This window comes from Pleurodeles waltl, chromosome 5 (genome assembly GCF_031143425.1).
Source record: "Pleurodeles waltl isolate 20211129_DDA chromosome 5, aPleWal1.hap1.20221129, whole genome shotgun sequence".
Lineage (NCBI taxonomy): Eukaryota > Metazoa > Chordata > Amphibia > Caudata > Salamandridae > Pleurodeles > Pleurodeles waltl.
In genome coordinates, this window is record NC_090444.1 from 96,726,019 (window position 1) to 96,743,165 (window position 17,147).

At 43.9% G+C, this 17,147-nt stretch overlaps 1 protein-coding gene across 11 annotated transcripts in view; it reads right to left on the reverse strand.

Annotated features, from left to right (window-relative positions):
• Positions 1 to 17,147, reverse strand: part of OTOF (otoferlin) — an 875,032-nt gene that overhangs the window by 148,903 nt on the left and 708,982 nt on the right. For all 11 annotated transcript variants that reach the window (XM_069233684.1, XM_069233683.1, XM_069233685.1 and 8 more), the window contains 2 exons: positions 3,279 to 3,369; positions 587 to 703 (listed from right to left, as the gene is read on the reverse strand). In XM_069233684.1, coding sequence (XP_069089785.1) covers positions 587 to 703; positions 3,279 to 3,369 — 208 coding nt within the window. The remainder of the gene's footprint in view (positions 1 to 586; positions 704 to 3,278; positions 3,370 to 17,147) is intronic.

Below are 17,147 nucleotides of genomic sequence, written 5' to 3' on the forward strand. Positions count from 1 at the left end.
GGTCCTGCACTGCCCATGCACTTGGCATGGGCAGTGCAGGAGCCCCCATGGACAGCCCCATCGCATTGCAGACAGTGAACAGCACGACGGATGCTGGTGTACCCTATGCACTGCAACATTGACACCGGCTCAATTATGAAAACACTGTTTCCACCCCCTGACCCAGCGGGGAACTTGTAATGGGGCATGGGGGAAGGTGGCCGCACTGGCGGCAACCTGACCACGTGAGTTCGGCGGATTACCTTTTCCTTCTGCCAAACTTATAATGACCCCCTATGTTATGCCATGGAACTCATTCAAATCAATGACCATTTACTATACTCATATTCTAGCTCTTAGCTGTCATTTTGTCAGATGTGTGTCATTCTTTCACATTTTATTCCAAACAAATGTTTTGAGGACTGATCCAATGTGAACCACCATCCCAGTCAATGGTGGACGAGTGTCCGATATAATATGTAGTAAGTACAAACTTACACACAGGTCTAGTAGAATCCATAGCAAAGTCCCTAACTTGTGTCTACCCCATCACCTGTCAAGCATCACAAACCGCTCAGCTTGTGTGCTCGCATCTCCAGCCAAGTACCTCGTCTGCCAAGAAGCGTAACTTCTGCAGGAAGTTGTGCACCAGCTTCAGCTTGTCCCTGACGGTGTTCTTCTTCACCTGAGATCGCATAGTCTTGGCTTGTGTCCCCATGTTCTCCTGGATCACAAGGGTTAAAGTTGCAGAGTTAGTGTGAGCAGGACAGATTGTTATTGGCACAAACCAAAAGCATAAAGCTAAAACTGTCATATCTTGTCCCAAAAAGAAACAAAAATTCAGTTATATTACACCAGTCCATGAAGAAGAAATTATTTTTCAATATTTTTGTTTCTGATCTTTTGCTGGAAAGTTTTTGCAGGATATCCTAGAGTCATTAGGCCTGGTACAAGTTTTCGTCCTGAGTTTTGCTCCTTTCAGTATGCTCTACCTGCTCTGACTCAAAGTGTGAGATCTTTTTTTTTTTTGCAACATTTAGTTATTGAAAGTTTAGCAATGTTTGCACACAAGAAAGTTTGAGATCTTAATAACTTTTTTAGCACCTGATTTAAAATTCTATTGTAATGGAAAAACCTTTCACTTTTGAAGAGCGTGCTAAATCTGCAGCAAAATTCACCCCTAACATTTAACCCACTGTGTTAGCCATGTGGTGCAATATATTCATCCAAGGCATAGTATGGCCAAGAGCAAGTCCCAAATGCAGTAACTATGCACCATCCTACATCTAGTTTCTGCTTCTGGCCTATCTGATGTGCGCCCCTGTGCAGGTGATTCACGCCACGCTTCCCTGTTCTACTTCACTGTGATTGTTGCATGAGTGGCTACTATCCGCGTGACCAGGTTATGACATAGCCAGGGCCACTGGTATTATGCGATTGTGCGGCTGCGGCGATTTTCACATAATTATAGATCTGCCACATTTGACACATAATCCATCCTCTGCCCCGTAATCTGCAGATTTTAACCCCAAAAAATTGTTTCTAGCTCAAACGCTTCAGAAGTTACAAAAAATGCAGCAACACCTGTTGCCGTGCAGTGGGAAGCCCTTTGCCAAGCTGGACTTGTCACCTTTCTGTTGCTTATTGCTATACTTGGGTGTTAAACTGTGACAATGTGGTGCAGCCAATGCCCAGACAGTGTTAGCAAGTTTAAAATGACAAAATAATGCAAAAAATACTATTACAAAATGTGTCACATTATGCAGCATAATTTGTCTTTTCTTGCTGCATAATTTATTAAACCTGCCGCATAATTTGGCCCTCTCCTGCCACATAATTCCAGTGGGCCTGCAAATGACGCATGACTACTGGCATCGGACCCATAGTTGGGGTATAGACTTTTTTTACCTGCATTGCAAGTGGTGAAATTGTCTACTGACGTTTTCTATGAAAATGGTAACTTTGTTATAACTGGGCCCCATAATTCCTAGCGGTGTAAGAGATGTTGCGAAGTACTGCTTATTTATATCAAGAGCAGGGTACCCCCAGTTGATTTACCCATATGAACGTAAACCCCAAGATTATGGGATGAACTGTACGGGCTATTTCCAGAGCTAGTGTATCCCATTCGATGGATGTCCTACTATGCTGCTCTCCCTTCCCCATCCCTGCTGGAGGCATGGTAGGACCAAGCTCATCCCTCCAGTTTGTGTTCACATAACTTTCTATAGAGCAGGAAGGCTTGGTTGTGTTCACATTCCAGGGATGATCTCAGTTCCATCAGGTCAATCTGTTGCCTGAATGATGCTGCATCTGAATAAATGACTGTGGCCGAGGCTCCCACACATGTACACAAAGGCGATGGGTGGCTGCCCACCTCCTGCATTCTGTGCCCAGTTCTGCTTGAGAAGAAAGAGTTTGGCAACTGATCCTCAGGCACCCTGACAGGTAAAGTAAAGACCAGCTAAGTCTAAATCAGGCCCTTTGCATCCAAAGCCTACTCTCCCATCTGCTCAATACACATCACCATAGCCTGTGGACATTGTAATGGAGCAGTAACTAAAAGGGTGCAGAGATGTTTATGCTTTCTGTAGGTGCTCCTTCCATAGAATGTTTAGCTCTGGAGCTGAGGTCAGAGTTCAGGTTGTTGCTCTGATTCTATGTTTAGTTTGCTTTCACTCTTGCTCCTGGATGGCAAGAACCTTGCAGTACTCTTTGTCTTACTTCTTCACTCTCAGTTTGCTTGCTCAGACCTCACTCAGTTTGACCTCTTGCATACATACCATAGGGCGCTACGTTACACAACATAGGAGCTACATTACGCAGCCTAGGAGGTACATGGCACAAGCGATGAATTACACAATATATCAGATTCATCAAATGACATACATTATACTATGTAGAGAAACATTGTACAACACGTGATACATTACAGACACACACATTACACACACACACGCAACGAGATACATTACAAAATAGATACCACCCAACATATGAGATACATTGCAATACATGTGGTTACATTACAAATCATAGAGGTACATTACACAACAAATGAGTTACATTGAACAACATATGGTCAGCCAAACAACACTGGGATATATTACACAATGCTACAACTTCTCTTTGTTGAAATTGATGTGTTATTCCTGTTTTGTCAGCATATCTCAGATACATATCCTACAGTAATACCTTTAAGGCATGAATTCTATTTGGAACAATAGCACAGTGTGGTTTGCACTAAAACATGGATCCTTGAGTACGGTTACTTAAGCTATGCACAGGAGAAACCTCACCAGCTCCCGCATGCAGCCCTTGAGTCTCTCTCGGTCCAGTTTAGTTCTCCCATTCTGGTTCTGATCCTTGTTGGCCAGATTCACAAAGCGTCTGCAATACAGAATAAGTCATTAGCACTGTGCCTGGTTAGTTTGTTTGTTTGTTATTATTTGTTTGGTATTACTTTGTTTAAACCAAAAGAGCAATGCCAAAGGTGGGATTCCACAAATCCTGAGTTGAACAACTTTTTGAACACTAAACATTTGTAACACTGGAGATACCACTAGTGTGCTGTAGAGGTGGGTATTTAGAATTTGGAAATTGGTGGATGTGGGACATTAAATACATTGGTGGACATTCTATCTGCCCTATATTGGGTGCATACCAATGTATACAGTCTAAGTAGGGTGGCCAGGACATGTGACACTTTTACTGAATACCCCACATCCTCCAAAGTCTGAATGAAGCGGTAAAGCTTCATTTCACACACATTCTCTCTCTGTCTCATGCACACATAATATTGACTGCAATGAAGTGTGCATTTTATATTCTAAAGCCATATGCTCCTTGATAATGGGCTGAGTAACACAGAAGGCCAAAGTAAGTGTTTCTGTGTTTTTACCATTTTGATACACTTGCTTGAAAGTACCTACACACACCACAGAGGCCAGTCCTTGTATCGCGATGGTCCATGTAGAGCTGGTGTTCGTCTTGTTTTGTCATGATTTACCAGCACTGTGCGGACCGGGCCAGTAGACAACTTCTCCATAGCATGTTTTGCTTATATTTTGTACCACCATAGACTCTTAGGGGGAGAACTGTGTAGCTTCTAAAGTCGAGCTATGGACAACCTGCGTGCTAAAAACATATCAGACCTGCCAACTACAATGAAAACATTCACTGTGTGAGGAGGGGGCAGGGAGTAGAGGGAGTGGGACTTTGTACCGGGAAGTGCCTAGAAGGCACTTTTGCCCCAGCCCTGCCTCAACCCCTCTCCTCCAAAGTAAAAGAAAAAAGGCCTGCAGAGCTGGTGCTGATGTCCTGGGGTGTGTTCACACCCCTTAATGGGCATTGGCAGTTAAAAGCCTGTGAAACCAAGCTGAAAACCAACTGTTTACAGCCCACCATACCACCGTGTGACATCAGCTCCTCGCCGGGTGACCGTGTGAAGGGAGCTGATATTGGGTGGCACAGGGTGGCACTGTGTGAGTTGGTAGGTCTGACATATGCATCGTTAATTTTTCCAATGGAGTTGATGTGATGTGGTGTATTGCCTTTCTTCACCACAGCTTCTTCGTACCATAACCATCTGGTCTTTTTCCAAAGGCAGTTGTGCGATTCCCAATATTGTTTATGCTGCCTGCTCCCAAATGCCGTGTATTCAAGGCAGACTACCACATGTGAAAAATTGATCCCCTTTGTACACAGCCTCTACAACAATCATCCAGTGAGCCAAACATTGCCCATAATCCCACCAGGATGATGTCAACCACGTTATAATCTTTTATGATTTTTCCTTGAATTTACATTAAAGGAGGAATTGAACACACTATTCCAGATTGTATCCCACTCTTTCATGGAAATCTCTTTGCCTGTTTATGTTTTCCATTTCTCATCTACTTTTCGGGAGGCTGGTAGGAACTTTTCAGTCTAATATACAGATTGGTGCACCTTTGAATAATAATTTCCTCTTTAAAAACTGCTTGACTGCAATTAGGTCTCTACTAACTCCTTCTTTGTGATTTCCAGTTTGTGCTTAGTGGAGGAGTTGTATTAATCTAAAAGTATCTACTGGGGTAGGTCAAAGGTGTGTAAACAAATTGCCCCCATCCGAAGTATCCTCCCATTTTCAAACTGGTCACCTTACAATTATGTGGTGCTTTGATTTCAGATTAGGAATTCAGACTCTAACAGGCCAAGGATGTAAAAGCAGGTTAAAGACTCCCGGTGCCACCAGGAAGGGATACGATATCACTTTTCAAGCAGTTTTTTCCCAGTGTCCTAATAAAACTGAGCTGGAGTACACAGTACAGGGTTATCTCATTAATGGCTTGGTGGTGACCATAACACATACAGCAACGGGATAGTTATTTTATCTCACTACAAAACTAAAAAAATCATTTCCACATTTCAATATGGGGCTAAAATGTGCCAAAACCATGACATGTGAAAATGTCGGCCTTCCTTTGATCCAACAACATGCGGCATTCTTGCACTTACAGCTTTACTTCTGCTAACGTATGAGCCGGTGTCATCTTGAGGATGTTTGGGGCCCCGGGCAGTAGGTTATTTATTGGCATGTGTTCAGAAAGCTTTGATTTTTATTACCAATGTTGTGCTAATTCAAGCCCACAGGATGCCAAACTTTCAGAAATGGCGAGGGGGGGGGGTGAGTCATTTATCAGAAACAGTTGAAATATGCCTAGCCAGGGGCTCCAAAAATCTCTAAAATTAAATTGGACATAGAGAGACAGGGTTAGAGTTAGGCAGAGAGGAGAAAGGTTCACATACAGAAATAAACAGGCAAGAGAATACATTCACTTTTTCATGGGGCCCTTTATAATAAAATGATATGTAATATAATTTTTCAAATATAAATTCTATATATATATATATATATATATATATATATATATATATATATATTCATACATATATATATATATACATACATATATATATATATTTTTTTTTTAAGTCAAAATAAATTAATTTAGTTTAACATTATTTCCCATGAGGTTCTTTTGTAAGTCCCTGTCTCCAATATTTTCTATCAAAGGGTGTAGCAGTATCTGTGAGTGGCCATGTGTTGTGCTAGACTTAATCCAAGGATGAACAGGAACATGTTTATGACTGTTTTGGGGCATTTTCGGCCTGCAGTACCTTTAGTAGTGTAGCTTGTGAATAGCAATGGATTTTTTTTTTTGTGGCTGGTGTTTCTATTTGCATGTCCTTCTCTAAGCCCCTCCATTTCTCCTTCCTAATCACCTTATTTACTCCTTCCTAAACCGCTCCCATTCTGTGGTAGATATTCCCCTCATTCCCGCCGGTCCCTTTGCTCCAGCCCACATTACCTTGCGTAAGGGTTGAGGGTTAGCTGTAAGGGTTGGGCCACAGGGAAACTTAGAGTAGCCTTAAGGTAAAGTTAAATTTAGCTCTAAATCTGGAGGTGGGATTAGTATACAGCAAGGGAAAGGGTTTATTTATTTAAGAGTACAGGTATGGGGGAGGGGACAGATTACTGCTAGTGACCAGTGACATGTTGGAGGGGAGAATGAGGTAAGGGCACTGTCTTGTGGGTCGATCCAGCCTCGACAGACAGCTTTCGTCATTAAACAAATCAAGCATTGGCAAAGCCAATCGGTTTCACCTATAGGATCTACTAAAAGCAATCGATACACAAATTCAAACTACTTCATCAAGAAGTGGAGTGATAGGAAGAGTGCACTGGGATCGATTATGGGGGACTGTTTTCACCAGCGCATATTGACTTTGCCAATGTTTGATTTACTTACTGCTTTGAAACAACTGTGAACATGAATGCAGCAAATTAGATTTTTCATACATTTATGCAGCAGATTAAGAAGAAGTGTTTTTAAAAAAAAACATTTTTCATGCAATTCATGGAGGGGACATATAATTCTTTATCAGAGTTGTAAACGATGTTTGGTCCACTGTGGTCTGTGTTGCATCTTTAATGAACCTAGCAGGTTGATGGATTAATATAAGCACAGTCTAGTTTGGAAATATATTCAAATCCAAGTTAAAGGATCAGCACATTCATAGAAAGGAGAACATAAAGCATAGACTTGATGAGGAGCAATGACGTCACACCTATATAATGATATAGTGCAATGGTTCCCAACGTTTTGACTTCTGTGGACCCCCATTTTATCATTACTGGAACCTTGAGATCCCCACGGAATCATTATTGGAATCTGGGGACCCCTCCATTGAGTCATTGCTGAAAGCTGGGGACCTAATATGTTAATATTACTCAATTTTCTAAGAAGTCGCAGACCCTTTGAGGAGGCTTCACCGACCCCCAGTGGTCCCCGGACCACAGATTGGGAACCACTGATATAGTGTGCTTGATCCCTCAAGTAGCATATTGTGTAGCATTGATTGGCGGCCTGTGCACAATATAATTATAATGTGTTTGGCTGCTAGCCTACATGATCCCAGATTTGCCAATGGATGACACATACATGTGAGATTAATGAAGCACGGGTCATCGCTCATTGCATGAGGCCAGTGATGTTGCACTATTAAGTGACTGGGACGACTAGTTAGACATGTATGCATAAACCAATGTCCAGTCGAAATACCACACGGAGGCCTCTTTAAAGAGCGTCCATGTCTTTCTCTGGCATGGTTCCTATTAAACAGACCAATAAGAAGTGATTACAAGTACTGCTAATGACCAGTCGCACCGACAGACCGGTCCCTAGGAACATCCGAAAAATTGGCAACACAAAATACTTCTGCAAGCCCATGTGTCCCTTGCAGGATCAGTTATCTGCCTTTTAGTGACTGCCCATTAGAACATAAAACAATTGGCAACCGGGAATACCTTTACAAGCTCACGTGTCCGGTGCATGATCCGTTATCTTCCTGTACCTTCCTACCATTAGAACATAAAACATTGTTAAATGTTGGTTAAAAAAATACATATGCGCAAGTGTATAAGAATGGGAGCCATGACATCACACTCTGACACGATCAGTTTGAGAAACTGCTCGCCATGCAATGCTTGCTTTAGGCAATTTGAAAGCCAGATGAAGATTGCTGGCCCACCTGGTGGCCAAAGCAAATGGTTCACCGAGGTTGCACCAGTGTGGGCCATTTTTTCCAGCTCTGATGCAATAAATCTGCCTGCCAACTTGGAATCCTTAGGGTTTGCAAGAGCAACATTATAGTTAAAAGGAAAAAAACATACATAAAAAAGTGGGAAAGGGCCCCAGCCAGCTGGCTCCTGAAGTTAGTAGCTGTGACAATGTGTTTTCCTTTGTTGCACACAGTGTGGTACACAGTTAACAGCCATGCGCATGTTATAAAAATTGAATGTTGGATGCACGCGTTGATGAGGCACATGAAGAAAGATTAACTTCCGGAGTCCCTATGGCTGGTCTGGTTGTAAGGGAGACAAATGAAGTGTGTGGTAAAAGAGACATGACCTTATTCACCATTCACTCGTACGGCGTTGTAGACGGCAAATAAGAAAAAAATAGTACCTTCAGACTGCATAGCCAGGGGAAGGACACTGGTCACCAGCCAATGCTACGTGACCGGAAGCTGAAGCTGTACTTCGGCCACGCTCCATGCCACAGCATGAACAGAAAGCAGAGTAGGAAGACCTGCAGAGTGAAACCAGACGACGAGCTGAGCAATAAGAGGTGAGGAAAAGAGAGTGATGTTGGACCTACCCAATGGTAAGTATTGGTAAGTGATGGGCAGGCTCAAAGTCCTTTTTAGTGTTTTTTTTTTATTTACAAGAGACTTTGCAAGCACAGTGCACAAGCAGGCATGTGCAGGTGAAAACTAACAAGCATTTGCAATGCAACAGGTCTCGCATTTGCTCAAATTACAGCTATTAGCATTGTAAACTCTTAACCGGACTTTTCTTGCCACATAAATTGAAAATGAAAAGTAATACAGTTTCACATAAGTGAGCTGATTCAAAGCGCCACGCCCTGAGCGTGAAGGAGAGACACAAAAGAAAAAAGAAGGTTGCTTGCAGTCAAACGTATCGTCAAAAGTGCAATTAGCCATGCAACAGGATCAATGTCGAAGGAGGTAACGAAACCGCCCCAAGGAGGGACAACGTAAAGCATTTACCAATGATAACAAAAGATTTTTGAAGAGCAAGCCCACGAACAAGCGATAGTGATGGGCGTGGTTAAAAACCCAAATAGATAACAACACGTTGGAAAAGCAGCGCTTGTGCGGTGTATGATTGACCTAAAAAGGGCCTTTTTGTTACGGAAATTAGCAAATCCCCACCTGAGTGTTTACGACCTTGTGTAGTGAAGATTTATTCACTTCAAGAATTCATAATAATTTTCCAACAACCTGGGAATTTGCTCGGGACAAAAACAGTTTTGGGAATTGCACTTTTGCATGCAAGAAGTGAACACAAATATTGTCACACACAAAATAAATATCGAGCAAGTGCAAATGCTCTAGCCGTTTTCCTTTTCTTTTTCTTCATAGAGAAAATATTTTCCCGCACAGAAACCACTTTCCTTATGTCCCCGATAGTATTGGGGGTGTTCTCTTTACATTCCCATGCTGAAAAGAGTTTTACTCCCGTCTTTAACCGGAATAAATGCCCGATCATTCTTAGGTAGGGAGCGCAATGAAAATGTTTTGTGAATACCTATTAACTACAAACTTATATGCTTTTTGATTATTCACAAACTTATAAAGCAATTGAACATTGAAATGCCCATCACGCACCAAAGGGAGTGGTTTTACTCACACAGAGCCCTCCGCGAGCCAGTACGCTCATTTACAAGTGCAGGACAACTTTTCTGAACTCAGTGGTTTTGCACTAGTAAAGTATGCTAATTGCAGTCCTTTACATGGGCAGTAACTCACAGGCACTGAGTACCTGCCCCTTTTTTTTTGTTTTAAAGGGAGAGTACCTGCACTTCTCCGAAGTGGTGCAATACTTTTAAATGGGAGTATTGATACTTCCCAGTACCAAACAAGTACTCTGGGACCGTGAGTATCTGCCCTTTTTCTATTGTAATACTTGGCTTTTTATACGAGTATGCTTGGTTTAAGTTATGTTTTCACAGATCATCGGGAATGAGGCCAAAGAGATGCAGTGATCAGTCCGGGGTCACCCAAGTGGGTCGAGTACCGCACTGAAGCAGAATTAAAACGGAAGTAGAGAGTCATTGAATGACATGAATCAGAAATGCAGCATTTAGGCCGCGGCTTCTCTCCAGATGGAGTCTGTCCCAACAGAATGACCCCTCGTTTGATGAGACCTCCCAGATAGAACGTGCTCTCTGCCCGGTGACAGGATGACGTCACTGGGCAGATGGCTGGACGCCTTAGAGATTTCTCTAGGGCCAGACATTCAGGCTCTGCCTGTGCCACTTGTGTAATAAAATGACTGTCTGAGCTTTGCATTTTTTATATAGCGCAGACTCAACTTGTAAAAATGGGAGAGCTTTACATGAGCAACAGTCACATTACACCAGGATACATTCATTTTTAGGTTGACGCCTACCAGACAGGGCAACTCTTTATTTTGCTAAGGACATCTTGGGGACATTCTGAGAGCTTCCCTGGGAATGCATTCCGTCCATTGCTTACCATTGGCTTTGAGGTTTCTAACTTCCATTTGCTTGCTTTCTATTTGCTGGCTCTGTTTCTTTTAGGCTGCCCAGAACCCTATTTACTGTATTCTTCCACCTGTACTGGATTTCTATAAACAGGCCTTTAAATCTTGTTCTTGTCTGTCACAATTGCTGTGAGTTCAAAGACATAGGTCAAATGTCAGGCTCTGTCTTCCAGGGAGCTTGTTTACTTTTCTTTCCTTGACTTCAAAGTGAGGGGATTAATTTGACCATCATGCTGGCTACTGGGTGTGGGCTTGAGGAACGCCGTATAAAGTTTATTTCTCTAGCACACAACACAATTTAAATGTCTCTAAATGAACTGTGCACATATTTCAGAATATATCAGAATTAGAAAAGCACAAATGAAGTACATTTTTGGTAATTCCGAAGTGTTGTGGAAACAAATATTTTGATACAATCAGAACAGATTAATACACTTGGTGATGACATTTCCACACATTATCGTTTGTGTTTTGTATACTTTTATCAGTAAAACTGTATGTCTGTGCAAACGTAATGGTAATTTCAGATGAAGATGTGTTGTCTGTAATGGCAGTACCATACCACACCATGCATGCTAGACTTTACTCCACTCCACTCTACTACGCTCCACTCCCCACCTCACCACTGCATTCTACTCTGCACCACTCCATGCCACTCTACACTGTGTTACTGCACTCTACTCTGCACCACTCCACTCTGTGCTACTTCACTCAATGCCTCTCTTCTTTATACAAATGTATTCTGTGACAATGCATTCTATCAATCAATCAATCAATCATTGAATTTGTATAGTGCTCTACGTACCCGTGAGGGTTTCAAAGCGCTGTGGGGTGGGGTTTGAGCTGATGTTACTGATCGAAGAGTTAGGTCTTGAGGAGTCTTCTGAAGGTGAGAAGGTCTTGGGTCTGTCGCAGGTTTGTAGGGATCGTGTTCCAGGTTTTGGCGGCGAGGTATGAGAAGGATCTGCCGCCGGAGGTTTTTCGTTGGATGCGGGGGACGACGGCGAGGGCGAGGTTTGCGGAGCGGAGCTGACGGGTGCTACTCAGCACTACTCTACTAAACACCACTGCACTCTTTGTCACTGTACTCTTACCACTCCACTCTGCACCACTCCACTCTATCCCACTCAACTCTGCAAAACTGCACTCTCTGCCAACACCCTCTACTCTGTACCACTCTGCTCTGTGCTAGTGCACTCTATGCCAATCTACACTACACCACTCTGATCCACTCTGCACCTTATGCCACTCTATCACTGTACTCTACCGTGCACTGCTCCAGTCTACTCTGAAACAATCCATTCTGCACCCCTGCAGTCAGCACCACTGCACTCACCATCAACGTACTCAGCACCACTTCACTGGGCACCACTCAGCTCTGTGCCTCTCCGCTCTGCACCACTCCACTTTGTGGTGCTCCACTCTACTCTGTGCCACTTCACTCTACTTTGTACCACTGCACTCTAGAGTGCACCACTGCACTCTACTCTGCATCTGCATCTCATCTCTGCACTCTACACCACTTTACTCAAGATGAATGCCAGCTACAGAACATTAGTACAGAGCATTAAACCCAGCGTGTATCTAAGCGCTAGGAATGTGAAGAAAAACCCCAGCACAGCGATATAATCCCTCCCCAGGGACATCCTACTCTGTCCTGAATAACCAGGTTTTGACTGCCCTGCGAAATTCCAAATATGAATCCATCCTTCTGAAGTCCAATGGAAGCACAACCCAAAGTCCGGCTGCGGCCCCCCACCGGGCCTTTGTAAATCTGTGGATATTTACCTTCTTGTTGCCTGCTGATCTCAAAGCTGTACTGGGGGCACGCCATGTGAAGATGGCCCTCAGATATCCAGAACCCGTCTGATGCAGTGCCTCATGCACCAGGCATAATGCTTGGAAGCTGTCTTGTTTCCTGATCGGGAGCCAGAGCAAAGATCTCAAGCCCTCCCTCACCTCAATCCCAAGAATTAGACGTGCCGGCCCATTCTGAATCAATTGCAGCTTATTGAGGGAATCTTGAGCACCATTTAAATACAGGGCATACAATAATCCAGGTGCGAGATGATACGCGCCAGAACTACAGGAATCCTGAGCTCCTCTGGAATGTACTGCAGGATCCTTTTCAACATTTTAATTATCCAATGACAAGTCCTCACTCTGTTACTAACGTGACATCCAAAGGTCAGTTCATGGTCAAAAACCATCCCTAGCTTCTTTGCTTCCTTCACCGAAGTAGGTAAAGGGCCGCAAGCCTCAGGCCACCAGCTACTATTCCAGATAGAACTACTGGACCCAAAAAACAGAATCTCAGTTTTTTCACCATTCATCTTAAGCCAATTTTGCTTCATCCTGCTGCTAAACTCTGCCATGCAGGACCTAAATCTCGCTGTCACCTTGACCAATCCTTGCCAATCGGCACAATAATCTCTGTGTCATACCCACAGGATGCCACCTTAGGAGCAACAAGACTTTATAAATCGTACCAAAGATGTAACATACAAGTTAAACAGAGTCGGACTGAGGGACGAGCCTTGCAGCACCCCACAAGGCAGCTGAAATGGAGAGACCCGGAAATCTCTGCAACTAACTATTTTCATCCTGTTCTTAAGGAAGGATCCTAGCAGATGCAGATCCCTGTCCCTCAGTCCTGCCTGCCGCAGCCTACTCACCACTAAAGATGGAGGGCTGCAGAATTGAAGGCTGCAGAATTGTCTAGCATTACGAGAATGACTGCACTGCCCGGATCCACCTGCCACCAAATGTAATCAGAAGCCGATAGGAATGCAGACCCCGTGATGTGGTTGTTCCTAAAACCATGCTGTGATGAATCTAGGCAATCATTCTCATCTAGAAAGAAGGCAAGATCTTTATTCAGATGTTTCTCCAATATTTTGGCTGGAGATGGTAATAAAGAGATGGGCCAGAGATTCTTCAGGTCATTTGCATCTCCGCTCGTCTTCTTTTTGAGTGGGTAAATAATGGCTTTCTTCCAACTCTGAGGATATTCCCATGTGACCATGACCTTGTCATACATTTTCTCTAAAGCCTCTGCTACTACCTCAGGGGCCATTTTAAGCACTGTTGGTGGGCAGGGGCCCTCGGGGGACCCCAATCTAGTCGGCATAGGCAGAGAAACAATCCTCTCCCATGTAAGAGGACAGAAACAATCTAGCATGTTTCTTTGGGTTGCTCAGAAGACCATTCTTCCAAAATCTCATCACTCTGAGGGTCTTTTATAGCCAGAAATTCAGAATAAATATTAAGGATTGTATCCCTAAAATTAGAGGCTACTTTGTCACAGAACTCCTGTGAGTTTTCCAAGTCTAGCTGAGAAGGAGGAGAAGCTAACACCTTAACTGTCTTAAACAGTTCACAAGGAATAATTATTGCCCTCCTGCTTTTCTGAGAAAAAAAGGCAGTCTTTGCTTTCTTAATGGCGATCTGATATCTTTTTTAACAGCTCTTTATGCTTCAATTTTTCGTTGAAATTGGGTTCTAATCTCCACCCGCTCTCTTCCTGACTGCACTGTCTTTGACGTATTTTCAGATCTTCTAAACCACTAAGCAGAGCTTTTGCTCCTTCACTTTTTCATTTCTCTAATGGGTGCTAGTTCATCAAGTGTGACCTGGAGCCAATCATTAAAACTTGCTGCAGGAGTGGTCTTACTACCCCCAACCCTTCTAAGTCTATTGGCCAATCCGCACTGTAACTCCCTACTTGAGATGCTGGCCCATTTTCTGGTCACCCTGGTACCACCAGCTGTTGATGCTTTCATAGTATTTCCAGAAAGGTAGAATCGTATTGCAGAATGATCAGACCAACTGAGTGGGAGAACTCAAAACCCTCACTGCATCACTATTAGTGAATATAGCGTATGACCTGCAATATGCATAGCTGTTTCAACACTTTGGGCAAACACCAATTTATTAATCAAATCCAGGAAAACCTTTGTTTCGTTTTTATTCTTCATTTCGAGATGCAAATTAAATTAAATTCCCCCAAACATATAAAATTGTTATTAAGAATATCAGGACCCATTATTTGGTACCAATGTTCAAGGAACTGAGCTATGGGGCCTGGTGGGCAGTACGCTAACAACCCAGACAAAAGATGCAAATTCTTCTTCTGTAGTTTAAAGGAACCCACCTCACAGCCCTCCGTTGCTAGGGTGACCCTAGCTTCCAGAGTGCAACTTAGCTTTGACGAAATACGATTGCAAGCCCGCACCCCCTACGGTCCTCACTGTCCATCCTGACAATTGCATACCTTTCAGGAACTACTCTGCAACACTTTAGGTCACTGCACCTTATGCCACTATACTCTATGTTGTTGCACTCTCTCCCACTCTATTCTACTCTGCACCACTGTACTCTATGCCAGTGCTCTCTATGCCACTGCACTTCACACCAATGCACTCTACTATACACCACTACACTCTTCAACACTCCACTCCATTGCCCTCTACGCTGCCCCACTCTACTCTACATCACTCCACTCTACTGCACTCTACACCAATGCACTTTACACTACACTCTACACCACTCTACTCTGCATCGCTCCACTCTACGCCACTGCACTCAATGCCAGTCTTCTCTAAGTCACTCTAATCTGCTCTGCACAGTGCACTCCACAAAACGCACTCTATGACACGCACTGTACTCTGAACTAATCCACTCTATGGCACTACAATCAACCCTGCACCACTCCATTCCACACCTCTCTATTCTGTGCCGCTTGCAATCCAAGCCACTGCACTCAATGCAATTACACTCAACACCACTTTACTCAAAACCTACACACTCTATGCCAGTCTACTCTGTGCAACTGAACAGTACGCCACTATACTCTATTCTGCCACAACGCTCTTTTACACACCATTCCACTGCAATTCACTTTACTCTGCACCACTCTATGCCCCTGCACTCTACACCAGTGCACTCTACACCAATCTACTTCACACCCCTGAATTCTGCAACACTGCATTCTCTGCCACTTTTTTAAACACCACTGTACTATGCATCACTCTACTCTGCGCCAGTGCACTCCATGCCACGTGTCTCTACTCTGCACCACTCTACTCAATGCCAACTCTACTGCACTCTACGCCAATGCACGCTATGCTACTCTAATCTACTGTGCACCACTTCACTCTATGACACTGCACTCTACGTCTTTCTACTGTACTCTGCACCACCCTACTCTATGCAATGCACTGTACCCCACCCTACTATGCACCACTGCACTCTTCACCACTGTACTCAACACCACTCCACTCTACTCTGCACTACTCAACACCACTCTATTCTGCGACACTGCACTCCATGCCACTGCACTCTACACCAATGAACTCCATGCCACTACTCTAAGCCAGTGCAGTCTACCCTCCACAAATCTGAATCAATCTACTCTACTCTTCTGTACTCTACGCTCCACTCCTCCACTCTGCACCACTCCACTCTACACCACTGCACTCTGGGTCACCCTAATCTACTCAGCACTACTCTACTCTATGCCACTACTCTATGCCACTGTACTCTACCCTGCACCATTCCACTCTACCCTGCACCATTCCACTCTACCCTGCACCATTCCACTCTACGCCACTTCATTCTACTCAATCTACTCTATGCCACTGCACTCTATGTTACTCTCCTCCATTCTCTGCCACTCCACTCCACACCACTGCACTCTATACCACTCTAATATACTCTGCAACATACTACTCGATGCCATTAGTCTATGCCACTGCACTCTGCACTGCACCACTCCACTCTACACCACTCAACTCTGTGCCACTTCATTCTACTCTGAAACAATCTACTCTGTGCCACTGCACTCTACACCACTCTACTCCACTCTGCACTACTCCACCCTATGCCACTGCTCTCTAGGCTGCGGCACTCTACTCTACACCATTACACTCTAGATCACTGCACTCTACGCCACTGTACTCTAAACCACTGCACTCTGTGCCAATACACTCAACACCACTTTATGCAAAACCAATGCACTCTACGCCACTGTACTCCAACTACTCTGCACCAATACAGCCTATGCCACTATACTCTACTCTACGTCACTGAAAGCTGGGTAACTCTACACCATTGAGCTCTATCCTACTGCACTCTACCCAATCTACTTGGCACCACTGTACTTTATGCCACTTCCCTCTAGGCCACTGTACTGCACTCTACTACTCTCCACTCTAAGATACTCCACTCAATGATGCTCTCCTCCATTAAACTCTACTCCCCTTTACAATACTATACTCCACTGTTTGCTACTACACTATGGCACTCTACAACACTACTCCACTTTTCGATGTTCTACGCAACTCCCTCTAAGCCACTTCTTGCCACTTTGCTCCACTATATTCTACGCCACATCACTCCACTCTATTCCACTTCACTACTGCATTCTATGCCACTCCACTCTGTACCACTTTACTCTATGGCACTCTATGCCACTCCACTCTGCTTTACGCTACTCGAATCGACAATACTCTACTCCACTCTAGGCCACTGC